At 40.0% G+C, this 13,914-nt stretch overlaps 1 protein-coding gene across 1 annotated transcript in view; it reads right to left on the reverse strand.

The window, feature by feature from the left end:
• SPON1 (spondin 1) overlaps positions 1-13,914 on the reverse strand; it is a 397,555-nt gene that overhangs the window by 38,060 nt on the left and 345,581 nt on the right. Inside the window, exon 8 of the mRNA XM_048484581.1 lies at positions 3,139-3,340. Coding sequence (XP_048340538.1) covers positions 3,139-3,340 — 202 coding nt within the window. The remainder of the gene's footprint in view (positions 1-3,138; positions 3,341-13,914) is intronic.

The raw sequence follows: 13,914 nt of genomic DNA on the forward strand, positions 1-13,914 counted from the left end.
GCAAAGCCCACAAGTCAAAGCCCACAAGTGAAAAATACCCTTCTCATCACTGTACAGTGAAATGGTGGAACTTCTGCCTGCCTGCCACTTCCTTGCCTGCCACCTTTTTTGTTTGTTTGTGTGTTGTCTTTTTTGTCCAGCAGTACTTCAATGGCAGTCTATAATTCCATTAATAAAACTTTAGTGGATTTTTTTCTTTTTAAAAGAAAGCACTTCTGATTACCAGAAATGGTGAAATTACAGCAGAGGAAAGGGTGGGGGAAGCAAGAAAACTTGAAGACAGAGTAATGCATGGCCATGAGCTTCACTTTTACTCCAAAGCCAGGGAAAAAGTTACACATTACCTGCTTTTGGAAATTTTCTGATCTGTGACTTTGGGACAGGGAAGAACTGTGACTTTGAGAGAGGAAAGAACACAGCACTAGTGTGGATCATATTGAATGAGTATATTAGGGCTTTAGCTTTTGTAACTTTTGCTTGCTAAGGAATCCATAAGTGCTAAGCAGGACAGTCACATCTGCAGACATGTGTAGTGGAAGATTGTAAAACTTGCAAGAAAAACCAGACATGTCCAGTACAGCTGGAATGTGTATGAACTAATTAATTTAGGGTACAGTAATATGTAAACTTATTTGGAATAGCCTGATTCTTGTGTGTTTCAGTGTATAAAAGACTTGTTTTTGGCAGATACAGAGAAATGGTTAGTCGGCCTGAGTCCTGTTTCTCGCACCGCCAAACAATAAAGCTTTATTTCTGGAACTTTTAATAGTCATGATCTAGCCTTTTGCTCGGTGATTTGGCACCCTAGATGGGACCCTGGTATGAAATAAGAATGGGCCATATGTTCAACTTTTTATTTTGGACATGGAGATAATGAATGAGATTGCTAGTCAGTGAAGCTGAGGGAGAAATTATTTTGCATGTTCTAAGGTCATTTTGTTATCTGGGGTGTTAACAGAAGGTGCTCATCTATCATGATGTAGTGGCTAAGAGCAGTGGGCTCTCTGTAGGACTGAATTTGATTCCCTGTTCTTCCACATGAAGCCTGCTGAGTCACCTTGGGCCAGTCACAGTTTTCTCAGAACTGTCTCACGCCCATCTATCTTACCAGGTACCTGCTGTTGGGATAGGAAAGGACTGTGATTTCAAACTGCTTTGAGACTCCTTAAGGTAGAGAAAAGTAGAGTGTAAAAACCAATTCTTCATTTCCTTTTAATAGAAAACACAGCACACACAGGATCTCTGGGGCAAACTCCCCCATGCCATTTTCCTGTTTTGAAATGTTTCTGTTTATCCCACTGGGGCAAACATATGGGTCCTGGATGAGTATTATGCGCATAAATGGAGGCAGGCAACTTTTTATGTATTATGAGTTTTGGAAGAGATACAAAAACTGTATTACAAATCATTTATTTACTCCCATAGATATATTTTGATCTTTATAATAGTGTGTAATTTTTTGTAGCAAAGAAATGGTTCCAAAGAAGCAAATGAAGAACTATATTTTTTCACCTGTAAGGTCATGGAGTACATATTATCTTTATACAATGCAGGATTTCTGGCACAAAATTACAAAAAGCAATTTGAAATTCAGCTTTCTTCCACTGTCCCTGAGGGCCAGTCCAATGTTTAATTACAATTTATTGATTTTTTTTGCCCATACTAAAGTTATTATACTGATGCTGCTTGAGGGATACCAACTTTATGTAATGTTAACACACAGCTTATATTACAGTGTTATATTTCCCTTCTATATCCCAAATATGACAGCTAGGAACCCCATCCAGAGGGTCACATCAGTGGATTTGCCCTCCCCAGAGCACTTACCCCGGCAGAGGGGCAGTGCCACTGGCATGTGGCTGCCACTGCCCTGCAGAATCCCCCTTTAGTTGTCTCCCTCCTGGTAGTTTGTGGTGTTACACCAGCAACTGGGCATTCATTCTTGTGCTGCCCTTTGGGGCAGTGTAAGTCTATTGAGCCCCATAGAGGCTTCTTAGTGGTGGGGAGGCTTTCTCACGCTGCTGCTATGTTCATCCCTTTGATTACTACACAACAGCAAAGTAATTCTTAATTTACATAATCTGTTTTTCCAGCTTTGGTGCCCTAATTAACTTTTCCCATGCATGAATCATATTCTGAACTCTTTGTGTGTGTATGTGTACATATATTTGTGTGTAATGAATCTGAGTGGCTTAGAGGTTAACTATTTTGTCATATGCTAAGTGATACTTTCTACTAAAGCTGCCAACTATGTGCTGTTCTGAAGAACATTCTTCATTCCGAGGACTTGTCACATGCTAGAACTAATGCTATGTAGGAGACTTTGACAAGCAGATCAAGGAACGAAGAATTCAGGGCACCATATTCTTCCTCCCTTTTATCCTTTAAAATACTCTGCCTGGAAGGATAAGCTAAGAGGTAGTGGCTGAATTAAGATATCATGGTAAACCATAGTTTCTTCACACCTGCTTAGTCTACAAATCCCTGTTTGTTCCTTGCTTCCTATAGCCCAGCAAGGTCCTTCCAACACTGCCACATTGGTGGTCAAACAACTGTCAGGAACTGGATTGCAAGCTCATATGTCATAACAATCACAATTCATTAACAAATGAAACATGAACTCTAAGTTTCAAACCCTGCTTTGATTATAACCCACCTATTTTATTTGGCTGGATTATCGGTATACAGCCATCACAACTAAGCAGGGGTCGAGCATACTGTAGTTTATAACTTATTTTTATTGTGTTATTTGCATGTGGCAAGTGACCTGTCCAAATGCTACCAAGAGAGCTGCATGGATGAGCAGTAATTTGAACCCATCTCTCTTCATCTAACTCCAACACTCTAACCACTGTATCACATTGGGTATATCTTAGCCTGTACTGATCTCTATCACTATGGGACAGATATGACAGACAAGAATCTGCTCTATCTGATCAGTTAAAGCTATTCAGTCAGTACAGTGGGGGGGGGGGTTTGGGGGGGTCATTCTGTCGTTCCCCATGGATGCTCTCTACTTCTTTCATTTGGCTACTGTGGCATCCAAATGTAAACAGCAGACATTGCTATTTCTTAAGAACATGTATGAGTCAAATTACAGACCATTCATTTTAAGCAAAGATCAATAGTCTCAGGTACCTCATAGGTAACCCCATTGTCAGTGCCGGCATCCCACGGTATCAGATCTTGAACGATCTTCTGGACCCACCCACATTCTTTGGTACACAAGTCCTCAGCTGACAGTCCTACATTCCAATCTGGACTGGGCCCTAGCATGGTAAGGAAAGACATCAGATGGCGTGTTCTGTCCACAGAAAATTCAGCAGAGGGCGCAGCTCTCCTGTAAATAGAGAAGAGACAGACAGATGAAGTAAACTTTGCTATTTGAGAAGCTGTCCTCTTAAATACTGCAGGGAAAATATAGCAAGGGGGAACAGAGAGTTATGTGGTAACCTATAAATATTTCTGTGAGCAGTCAAACCAAAGTTGACATAATATTTCCAGCAAATAAGATCATAGTGACAGGCAGCAGAATATCCACATGAATTAGAAATATCAAAGATTGACATGATAAAGTGTTGGATATTGTACCACACTATATCCTTTTCAGCACTCAGATGAAAATGTATATTATTTAACGAAATGGCTTTTACTTTGGTCCTTTTAAAAGGTTTTATTGGAAGTTTGAATCACTTGGAAAGGAAACACGAATTATCTCAACTCATGGAAGAATATTTATTTTAAAACTGTAAGTAATGAAGTACAGGTGTTCTGAAGATGTAGTTCTTGCTTGGTTCTCTATTTTTAAAACAATGCTTGTGCTGGGCTCTAACTAAAAAGTACATATTAGCAAAATTTTCAGAACTATAATGAGCTATTCATACTCAAATATGCATGAGATTTACTGTATCAGCCAGAAGATATTAAAGCCAAGTATTGTGCAAGTTTCTGCTAAATAATATATATTGCAATAAGAATCCCACCCTGGTTCTAATGAACTTGCCCAGGATTCCCTAATACAGAGGCTGCATGTCATATCGATGCAGTCATATTGTGTAATTGGCTGGCCAAAAGTCTTTGATGACTGAGAATCTCTCGGACCCATCTCCACAGTAACATGCACATAACTAGTGATTTGATTCATTTGATTAGATTTGTGCTCTTGTGACATTCTAATGATTAGTGCTGATTGATACTGATCTCTGACATTTGCCCTCCTTGACAGGTAAAATGTGCTGTTTTTGGAAGCCAGAATAGGTAGTAGTAGTCAGAGGTGGGATCCAACTGTTTGAATCCCACCACCATCGGAACCTGTTATAAAAAAATTTTGGATCCCACCACTGGTAGTAGTCCAAAATGAATCTGAAGATCCAGAAGGCCTCAAGAATGAAGCACAATGGAGACAAAGATTTTTATTCTAGATTTTTTTGATTCTAGATTTTTATCATCCCACTGTCAGCATACTGCAAAATGCTTTCATAGAACACAGCCATGCGATACAGGGGGAAAGGGCATAAATAATATAGAACACTTAAAGAAAGGAAAAGAAAAATGTTGCATTCCAACATTGCATTACTGCATTACAGTATAAATCACTGTCCTGTCACTTTCACCTATGGAGGTATTTCCTTTAATCTTTCTAGTACATGCAGGCAGTTATACCAACAAATTACTGGACTGAATCCTATCAGTTGTGTAGCTGTTTACCATCAAAAGTTTACCAACAAGTATGGGACTCATAAGGGGAAAATCCACATGGGATGGGCCCTGCAGTGAGGAGGCAGAGGAATTAATATCAATAACAATATTTTTTTACATTTATGAATGAAATTTATGAACCATTTGAAATTAAAATATAGACAAACAGTGAATTTAGATGTTCATTTACTGACCAGATTGATAAGAACCATTTCAGTTTTAGGGAGGAAAGGTGAATGATTGTTATGGTCATGATATGATATGATGGTGTTTTGAAAATTCTTCCTTAAAACAAAGATCAAAAATAGGAAGGTAATCAAAGTACTGACCAATTATCTCCTATAAGTTTTTGTTTTTATTTATATTAGAAAATGCATCACCCAACTCTACTATCAATGAAGTAACACACAGTAATATAAGTAAATGCTGATTGTATGTACAGAGCCCTTCTGAATGATTTTTTTATAAGTTGGATTGTGCCCTTCACAAGCATGCTTATAGCACCTAAGATTAAATTCTGTTTTTGTTTCCTCCAGTGGCCTCCAAGGAGCAAACTAGCCAATTATATGTGCCAACACTCTCAAGATGGATAGGGCACCATGACTAGTACAGATGAAAAGACTTTTGCTGTCATCTCATCCATCACCTAGCAGCTATGATAAGATTGCTCTTTGCTTTGGAGTGTTTCAGCCACTCTAGTTCTAAAGACTCAAGCCATTAGTGTTCAGTTGTTGCTTCCCTTGAACAAAGATGCCTCTCCACTAAGAATATCTTTGATGGATTGACAAACACCAAGTGAACTAAACAGCAAGGTTTTCGATTGATTTAGCTAGGTCAGGATCTCAGCTTTATAGATCAATTTTGGAATCGCTGTGATGGAGCAAGTCCCATTAATAGTATTTGCTCTGGGATCGTCACAGTATTGCAATCTTCACATCACTTTTTCTGGAATAGCTCACTAAAGCGAATAGACACTTTTGAGATATATTGTTTAGGGGCTACAGTAAGAGGAATTAATGTTTAGATGTCTATTTTGCAATAGTTTGCTATCTTCACCATTTTACTATTCTTCTACTACTGCTAACAGCATGCCCCCCCCCCCTGCAATCTATGAACACATCTGCCTATTCATCACTGATCATCACATGAATACAGGACACCTTCTCATGGGTATTTTCTTTTTTGAGTGTGATTTTATGTGCTGGTTTCCTTTCAAAGTAATTTATTTATGTTGCAGTTCTGTTTTATAATATGGTGTTCATTTAGAGCTGAAATTTTAATATTTGAAAGATATCTGGTGGACCCTATTGACGAGATCTATGACAACAGTGAGTGGGGTTCATTTTTCGCTGTTCTTGTAGCCCTGCAACTTCTTTCTCATGCTGTTCTTGGGGGGGGGGGGAGGTGTAGCCAGTCCTTTCGAGCAATATTTGAGCACCATTTTGGACTGCAGCAGCACAAGGCAGCACTACCTAATCAACTGAGAGTCTTCTGAGCAACAGAGCAGCAAACCCATCTTGCACCTGCCCACATCAGTTAATATATCAAATTTTCAGGTTGTTTTGTTTTAATATGCTCATAACCATACTGGCAGATGAATTTACATTACATTTTAACTTTTCTGTGTTATGTAGGAGTCAGGTCACACCTATCTAACTGGATTCAAGGTGCAGGAAAAGAAATTCAACCTGAACAACTAAAATGGTGGTGCAATTTTTAGTGGAACCTATGATTCAAATTAACACTAAATATGAAGAATTAGCTCAGCATTCTGCAAACTCATCTTGTTAAAACAACATTATATCTTTTTAATTCCTTGAGATAAACAGAGTCTTTACCATCAAATTTTATGTAGGTATCTCCTTTATATCTACATTGCCAATAGAGGTAATTTGATTTATTGATTGAAATTTTTCTGTGTTTTCTGTCACCTATGAATAGCAGTGTTCTGTCTGAATTGCATTCATAGTCTTTCACCTATCATTTCTAAGATTTAGTATGGTGTAGCAATTTTACTGTTGAACTAGAATTTGGGAAACCCAAGTTCAAATTCCTACTCTGCTGTAAAGCTGATTTTTCAACCAGTCATTGTGTCTGGCCATAGTCACAGTGTTGTGAAGATAAAATGGAAAAGGTACCCAGAACTTCTTGGAAGAATGGCAGGATAAAATATGATAGGTGGAAAGATTAGGGCCTAGTGATTTGGGATCTGAATCAATTGTGGCAAACCAAATCCCAGTAGTGGAACCAAAGTGCCTGTCTCTCTATTAATTAATCTTTACAATTTATATTCTGAATCACAAGATTGGCCCTAAGATTATTCCATCTTTTGCTGCTGCCTGTAATGAAATCATAACAATACAAGGAACTATGTATAGACCCTCTAAATGATAAAATTCATTTAATTTATTAATATAACTGGATGTGCATATCCATCACCAAAGCTATAAAGAATCCGGCAGTAACTCACTTCATATCAGATAATTTCATGTCACTGCATTTCATGAGAATGGCACTGTTATTTTTAGATGGAAGATAAAATCACCGAGACAAGGTCTTATCACATCCTGTAATATAATTTAAATGTACTGTTTCACAGTAAGAATAATCAAGCTGCCATGGTTTTAACACTAAAAAAACCCTCTATTAATTATGTATTCTCAAAGTGGCAGATGGAAGCAAAATGAGAACAGAATTACACTTTTCAGGTTGATGCATGTCTTGCTCAATAAAACGAAAATACCACCCATTTTTGCAAGGCAAGAAAGTTTCACTTCATAAAGCATGGATCCCCCAAGTAGTTTTAATAAGTAAAAATATGACATTTACTGTATTTATTAAACCCGTTATTTACATGGAACCTGGGAAATTTGATCTTATGCTTATTCAGCAGATCTTGTACAAGCACAAGCAGAAACTTGTCCACCACAATTTGAGGTGGCAGTTTTTGATCCCTTAGCTTTGACAGGGAAAACACTGGCGAGTTCATAGAATCATGGAGTTGGAAAGGGCCATACAGGCCATCTAATCCAGCCTCCTGATCAATACAGGATCAGCCTGAAGCATCCTTGACAAGTGTTCATCCAGCCACTGGTTGAGATTAATGGGCAGGGGAGCTTACCACCTCCTTAGGCAACCAATTCTACTGCTGAACTACTCTTACTGGGAAAACAACAACTTTTCTTCCTAATATCCAGCTGGTACGTTTCTACTTGAAATGTATACGCATTATTGCAAGTCCTACCCTCTTCTGCCTACAAGACCAGCTCCTGACCTCCTCCAAGTGACAGCCTTCCAAATACTTAAAGAAAGTAATTATGTTCCCCCTTAACTTCCTCTTCTCCAGACTGAACAGTCTTTTCTCATAGGGCTTGGTCTTCTGGCTCCAATAATCCTCATTGCTCTCCTATGCACATGATCCATTCTGTCCACACACTTTTTGACATGGGGCCTCGAGAACTGCACACAGTACTCCAAGTGCAGCCTGACCAATGTGGTGTACAGCAGGACTATAAATCTCATGATTTGGATCTTATGCATCTATTGATACACCTAAAGAGTCCACTAGCCTTTTTTACCACAGCATCACACTGACTGCTCATATTCAGCTTACAGCCTACCTGTACCCCAATATCATGTCACACACACACTACTACCCAGAAATGTATGTGTATCCTCCATCCAGTATGTGTGCTTCTCATTTTTGTTACTGTATTGTAGAACACTGCACTTATCCTTGTTGAATTGCACCTTGTTCACATCCACCCACTTTTCCAGTATGTTCAGGTCTTGCTCTTGTCCACCTTCCTCTGGCCACGCATGAGCAGTTCGGCCCACTCCTGGACAGGCATTTCCAGGGGAGCAATGAGTCTTTAAAATATTTTTCACACTCATTTTCTATCATGGGAGTGATAGAATATTACAGTGCCATAAACAAACAAATAAGAAGACAGCAAAAAAAAGTGGCAATGAGCCTAGTGACCTGGAGTGACCTGAAGCAGGAATGGGCAAAATCACAGCTAGGATTGGAGCAAGCAGTGGGGCACCTCCTCATGTGTAAGCAGAGAAACATAGGGAGATTCCACTGCACAGCAAACAGCCTTGGGGTAAGCACAGCATGAATAATGGGTGAATGGAAATAATGAGCAGAACATTAATATAAGATTTAAGAATGGAACTTCATTTTCATCAACAAAATGAGCCAAATGCAAATCCAATTTCAATTAAGACGTGGTGGAGGAGCTTTATAACGTCCTGGTATAGGATCGAAAGAAAAAATAACACTTCAATGAACAAACGCCAGATGAGGTTTGGAAAAAACCTAGAAGGTAAAGCATATTAATTTGACCTTTGAAATTTACCAACTAGGGGAGGAGGAGGACCAAAGAGATAGAGAAGCAATCAGACCTCCTCATTAAAACTAGAAAGGAGTTCCACCTGTTCTTATTAGTGGTGCTGTGAGCACCGCTGACCTGAAAAGCTCTGATTTGATATATGGCTCATTCCGCACATGAAGAATAACGCACTTTCAAACTGCTTTCAGTGCTCTTTAAAGCAGTGCGGAATAGCAAAATCCACTTGCAAACAGTTGTGAAAGTGGTTTGAAAACGCATTATTTTGCGAGTACGGAAGGGGCCATAGTTGATACAAATTTAGATAAACAAGGTAAAATGTCCCAAAAGGGGAATACCGTACCGAAGTCATTTACAAGATTGATGCAGAATGGGACTTTTTTCCATAAACAAAACAAGCCAAATCCAAATCCAATTTCTGTGCTGAAGCAGCAGGTTGTATAATTATTTGATATGAAATGTTTTCACAGGCCCCTTCTGCACACACAAAATAATGCATTTTCAAACCACTTTCACAACTGTTTGCAAGTGGATTTTGCTATTCCGCACAGCTTCAAAGAGCACTGAAAGCAGTTTGAAAGTGCATTATTCTGCATGTGCGGAATGAGCCACATATCAAATCAGAGCTTTTCAGGTCAGTGGTTCTCACAGCACCACTAATAAGAACAGGTGGAACCCTATGTGTGATCTTATATGCAAAGGAAATCATTGTGAACCAACCTGAAATTGGGGGAAAAAAATCTTACCATGTGCAGAGTAAGCCTGAGAGTAAAATAAGTATCCTTGATATGGAGGAAGAACTGGTGGTTTGGGATGCTGTCTGTTAAATGTAATGGAAGAAAAAGTTTATATTCTACACAGGCTAATAATTCTGAATGTCAATATTATATGCAGAGGCTTCCCCCCCTCAGCTTCAGAAACTTCAGTCAACAAAAATATAGGGCCTTTCAGGAAAGGCTCTCTATTTTATGGAGGAACAGATAGGTCAGGCAATTTCCCCAGAGTTAAACCTAGAGATACGTGAAAAGTCTATTAGCATGGACCTTCTTTTGACCTTCTATACCGCTTCAACAATAGATCTGTAAGGTCTTGGAGCCTCAGCAATAAATATTTTTCTCTCCTATCCTTTTTTTCTTCCTATAAAATAAGGGTCAAGGAAAGAATTAAAATGGAGGAATTCTTCTGCCAACATGAATGAAAGCATTCATTCACTACGTAAGTTATAATGCACAAAGAAAACACGGTGCCAGCCATCATTCAAGGTGTCATTTCCCATTTTCGTCAAGGAGTGAGAGTGACATAATTTAAAGAAGGTCTGAAGATTTACTCTAGGATACAATCAAAATTAAATGGTGCAAAGGAAGAGTATTTCTAGAGCATTATTATATGTTGTTATATATTCAGGCACAAGAGCTTATGTACATTGTATCTACCACCCTCTAAGTAACTGAGGATGCTATACATGGTTCCCACTTCTATTTTATCTTCATAACAACCCTCTGAGATAGATAAGCTGGGAAAGAGCAAGTGCACTGTTCTTAGTGAAAAAGACAGTTATGTTAACATAATTTGTGGGCCATCAAATTATTTCCAATTTATGGCAACCCTGTGAATTAATGATCTCCAAAACATCATATTGTTAACACCTTTGTTAAGCTCTTTCAAACTGAAGGCTGTGACTTCCTTTATAGTCAGCCCATTCTGTGTTGAGTCTTCCTCTTTTCCTGCTCTTTCACATTTTCCTAGCATTATTGTCTTTTCCAGTGACTTTTGTTTTCTTATATTGTGACTGAAATATAATTGCCTCAGTTTAGTCATTTTACTGTTCAGGACATCTGGGAATGGGGAAAACCAAAAAGAGGTTGATAAAGAATTATTTCTGGCCAAAGATTGCACAGGATGTCACAACTTTCTGCCAATCTTTTGACATATGCCAAAAGGTTGGGAAGCATGAGCACAATGGTTAAGTTCCTCTCAAAGCTATTCCTGGGGAAGGATTGTACCCAATGAAAACAGATAGAGGGGCAGCAGGGAGCTGTATTTTATATGCAATAAATTTGCCTGGGAGGTTCATTTTAGAAAGGGGTGACCTAGTAAAATGTATGATTGTGTCATCCCCCATGTCCCCCTCTCCAGACTTCCACTGCTTGCCAACTGCTGGGTAACAACCCTACACTCAGCTTTATCTTTCACTTCCAGAAGACACCAAGACAAGAGGACTGTGAAATCAGTGAACATGTGCAGTTTTAAGATGGATGAGGAGTAACTAATTGCAACTTGATCCTGACAAAACAGTGGTGCTACTGGTGGGAGGAAGGTGTCACCCAGGATCTGGAATATCTCCTATTTTGAATGGTGATGCACTCTTTCTCGAGTAGCAGGTTTGTAGGTTGTGAGTGCTGCTTGACCTGGGCCTCCCATTGGATAAACAGATATCATTGGTGGTGATGGATTCCTTTCACTAACTTTAACTGGTGAGCTGATTGCAGCTGTTCCTGGTCAGGGAAGATCTTGGCATTGTAACGCTTGCCCTGGTAACATCTAAGACTATTGTAATATTCTCTGCATGGGGCTTCCCTTGAAGACTGTCTGAAAGATACAGCTAGTATAGAATGTAGCAGACAAAATGCAGAAGGAATCACAGGGACCATATCATTCTGGCTTTGTTCCATTTACTTCCAATTTTGTCCCAATTTGCTTCTGGGTCCAATTCAGGATGCTGCTATTGACATTTAAAGCTCAGTATGGCTTGGGGACAGCATACCATAAGGACTGCCCACTCTGGTAATCCTCAGGTTTCCTACTTCTGGTACCCTCAATACCTGAAGTGTATCCTCGGTCATGGTGCCAAAACTCTAGAACTTCCTGCCCAGGGAGATTCATCCCTGTCCTTGTCTTCCACCAGTTGATTAAGACATTTTCATTTTGTTTGGTTTTCCCTACTAACTCTTATTAGCCCTTCTTCCTATTTGTCTGTTTTTGTGCACTTACATTTTTCCTGTGTTTAAGTTTTATATTATGATTAATTTAATTGTTGAAAATATTTTCATAGAACATTTATTTTTTTACATGCTTTTCAATGCCTGAAATATATTTTAATGTTTAATGTTTAGCCAGTTACCTAACAGGACACCTAACCTATTCCCCCAGGCTTGAGACCTTTTATGAGGGAGACTCCCTGGGGTCTCATCTTCCTTCCTCCCCGAGCATTGTCTAAGGTTGCCTAGTCTGGATTCTGAAATACCTGGAGATTTGAGGAGCTTCACAGAGTGGAATTTATGGAGGGGAGGGACCTTGGTAGGGTATAAAGTCGTGCAATCCAGGAGAAGCGGAATAAATGCTTAAAATAAACAAGCAAGTGATTTCTGAAGTCAGTTGTAATTCTGAGAAATATCCAGCCCCATCTGGAGGTTGGCAACCCTAGGATTGCCCCACCCACCTGTGCTCCTTGGAAACATGTATTGCCAGTCAAGGATTTATTGCCAGTCAAGTGTGACTTGACCAGTCCAGGCTCTAGCTTCACCCTTTGCCTTTAAATTGCTGCCCCTTCTCTCGCTACCCCTTCACTCAGCTGCTGCTTAGGACCCCATCACCCCATGCAGTAATTGTTCCTCCCTTGTCTGACCCTACTGGGTTGGGGTGCCCTTATAGGCAGGCCTGTCTTTAACAGACCTACCACCCGGAGTACAGGCTGCCCTACTGCATCCATTAATAGAAGTGGGGTACAATTCTGCTGTATGCCAGGTATGCCATTGCCAGGTAGAATGCTACAGCAGGCCCATTTTTCGTCACCTCTGATAAGTACAGGGATACTCAGACTAGCCCCAGACAGAACCATAGCAGACTGAAGGGTACAGTTATGACAAGATCTTTAGGAAGCAGCTCTCTTTGGAAGTTCCATTTTATTCTATGTGGCTTGTTCCGCAAAAAATAATTCTTAAGACTGTAGGCTTTGTTTTCATTGCATATTTATTTTAAAAATTGATATTAATTTATTACCAAGTAACATAGTTTCATAACATGTATTTTAATGGGATTTACAACTGCTTTCCTAACTTGTAAGGAAATGTAAGTTTTGAGGTGCCACAAAAACTGACAAATTTATTGCAGCATAATTGCTGACAATGTAACAATAGGTTTAATGGTACTAAACACTGTTTTGGCTGATGTGAATAATATCTGTGGTATTGTTAGGGTTGCTAGCCTCTGGGTGGTAGCTAAATATCTCTTACTGTTACAATTGATGACAGACAGGTGACAGAAATCAGTTCATCTGGACAAAATGGCCACTTCGTAAGGTGTACTCTATAGCATTATACCCCTCTGAAATCTCTTCCTTCTCAAACCCCCACCCTCCTCAGGCTGTGCCCCAAAAATCTCCACTATTTCCCGCCCCAGATCTGACAACCCTAGCTATCATATACTTTTGGGTTTTCATAATGTCACAAAGTTAATCTATTGAAGAGGTCCTGTGGCTGGGTGGGGGCAGACACCCAGGATTGGAGTCTGCAAAACAAACGTCATGGGGCAACCTTCAGCAAATGGCAAGAAGAATCTTGGTTGAGTGCAAGCTGAGGGTGGGGAAGCTCTCGCTGAGCCTGGTGGGGGATGCCCCCACCCTGCCTACCTTTGGGCTCCTTGGGCTGCAGAGGGCCCAGTGAGAGTTGCCTCTACCCCCTTGCCATCTCCCCCACCCCTATCCACCCCTTGACACCCTCTCCAAGCCCTAGCAACCCCTTCCCATTTTTCCCACCCTAGCCATCCCTTCCCATCTCCACCACCCCTAGCCATGCCGTGCCGCCTTCCCCACCCCTAGCCACTCCTTGACATCCTCTCCAACCCCTCCCCACCCTCCCCTCCCCCA

Source organism: Sphaerodactylus townsendi, linkage group LG02 (assembly GCF_021028975.2).
Source record: "Sphaerodactylus townsendi isolate TG3544 linkage group LG02, MPM_Stown_v2.3, whole genome shotgun sequence".
In the NCBI taxonomy this organism is placed as follows: Eukaryota; Metazoa; Chordata; class Lepidosauria; order Squamata; family Sphaerodactylidae; genus Sphaerodactylus; species Sphaerodactylus townsendi.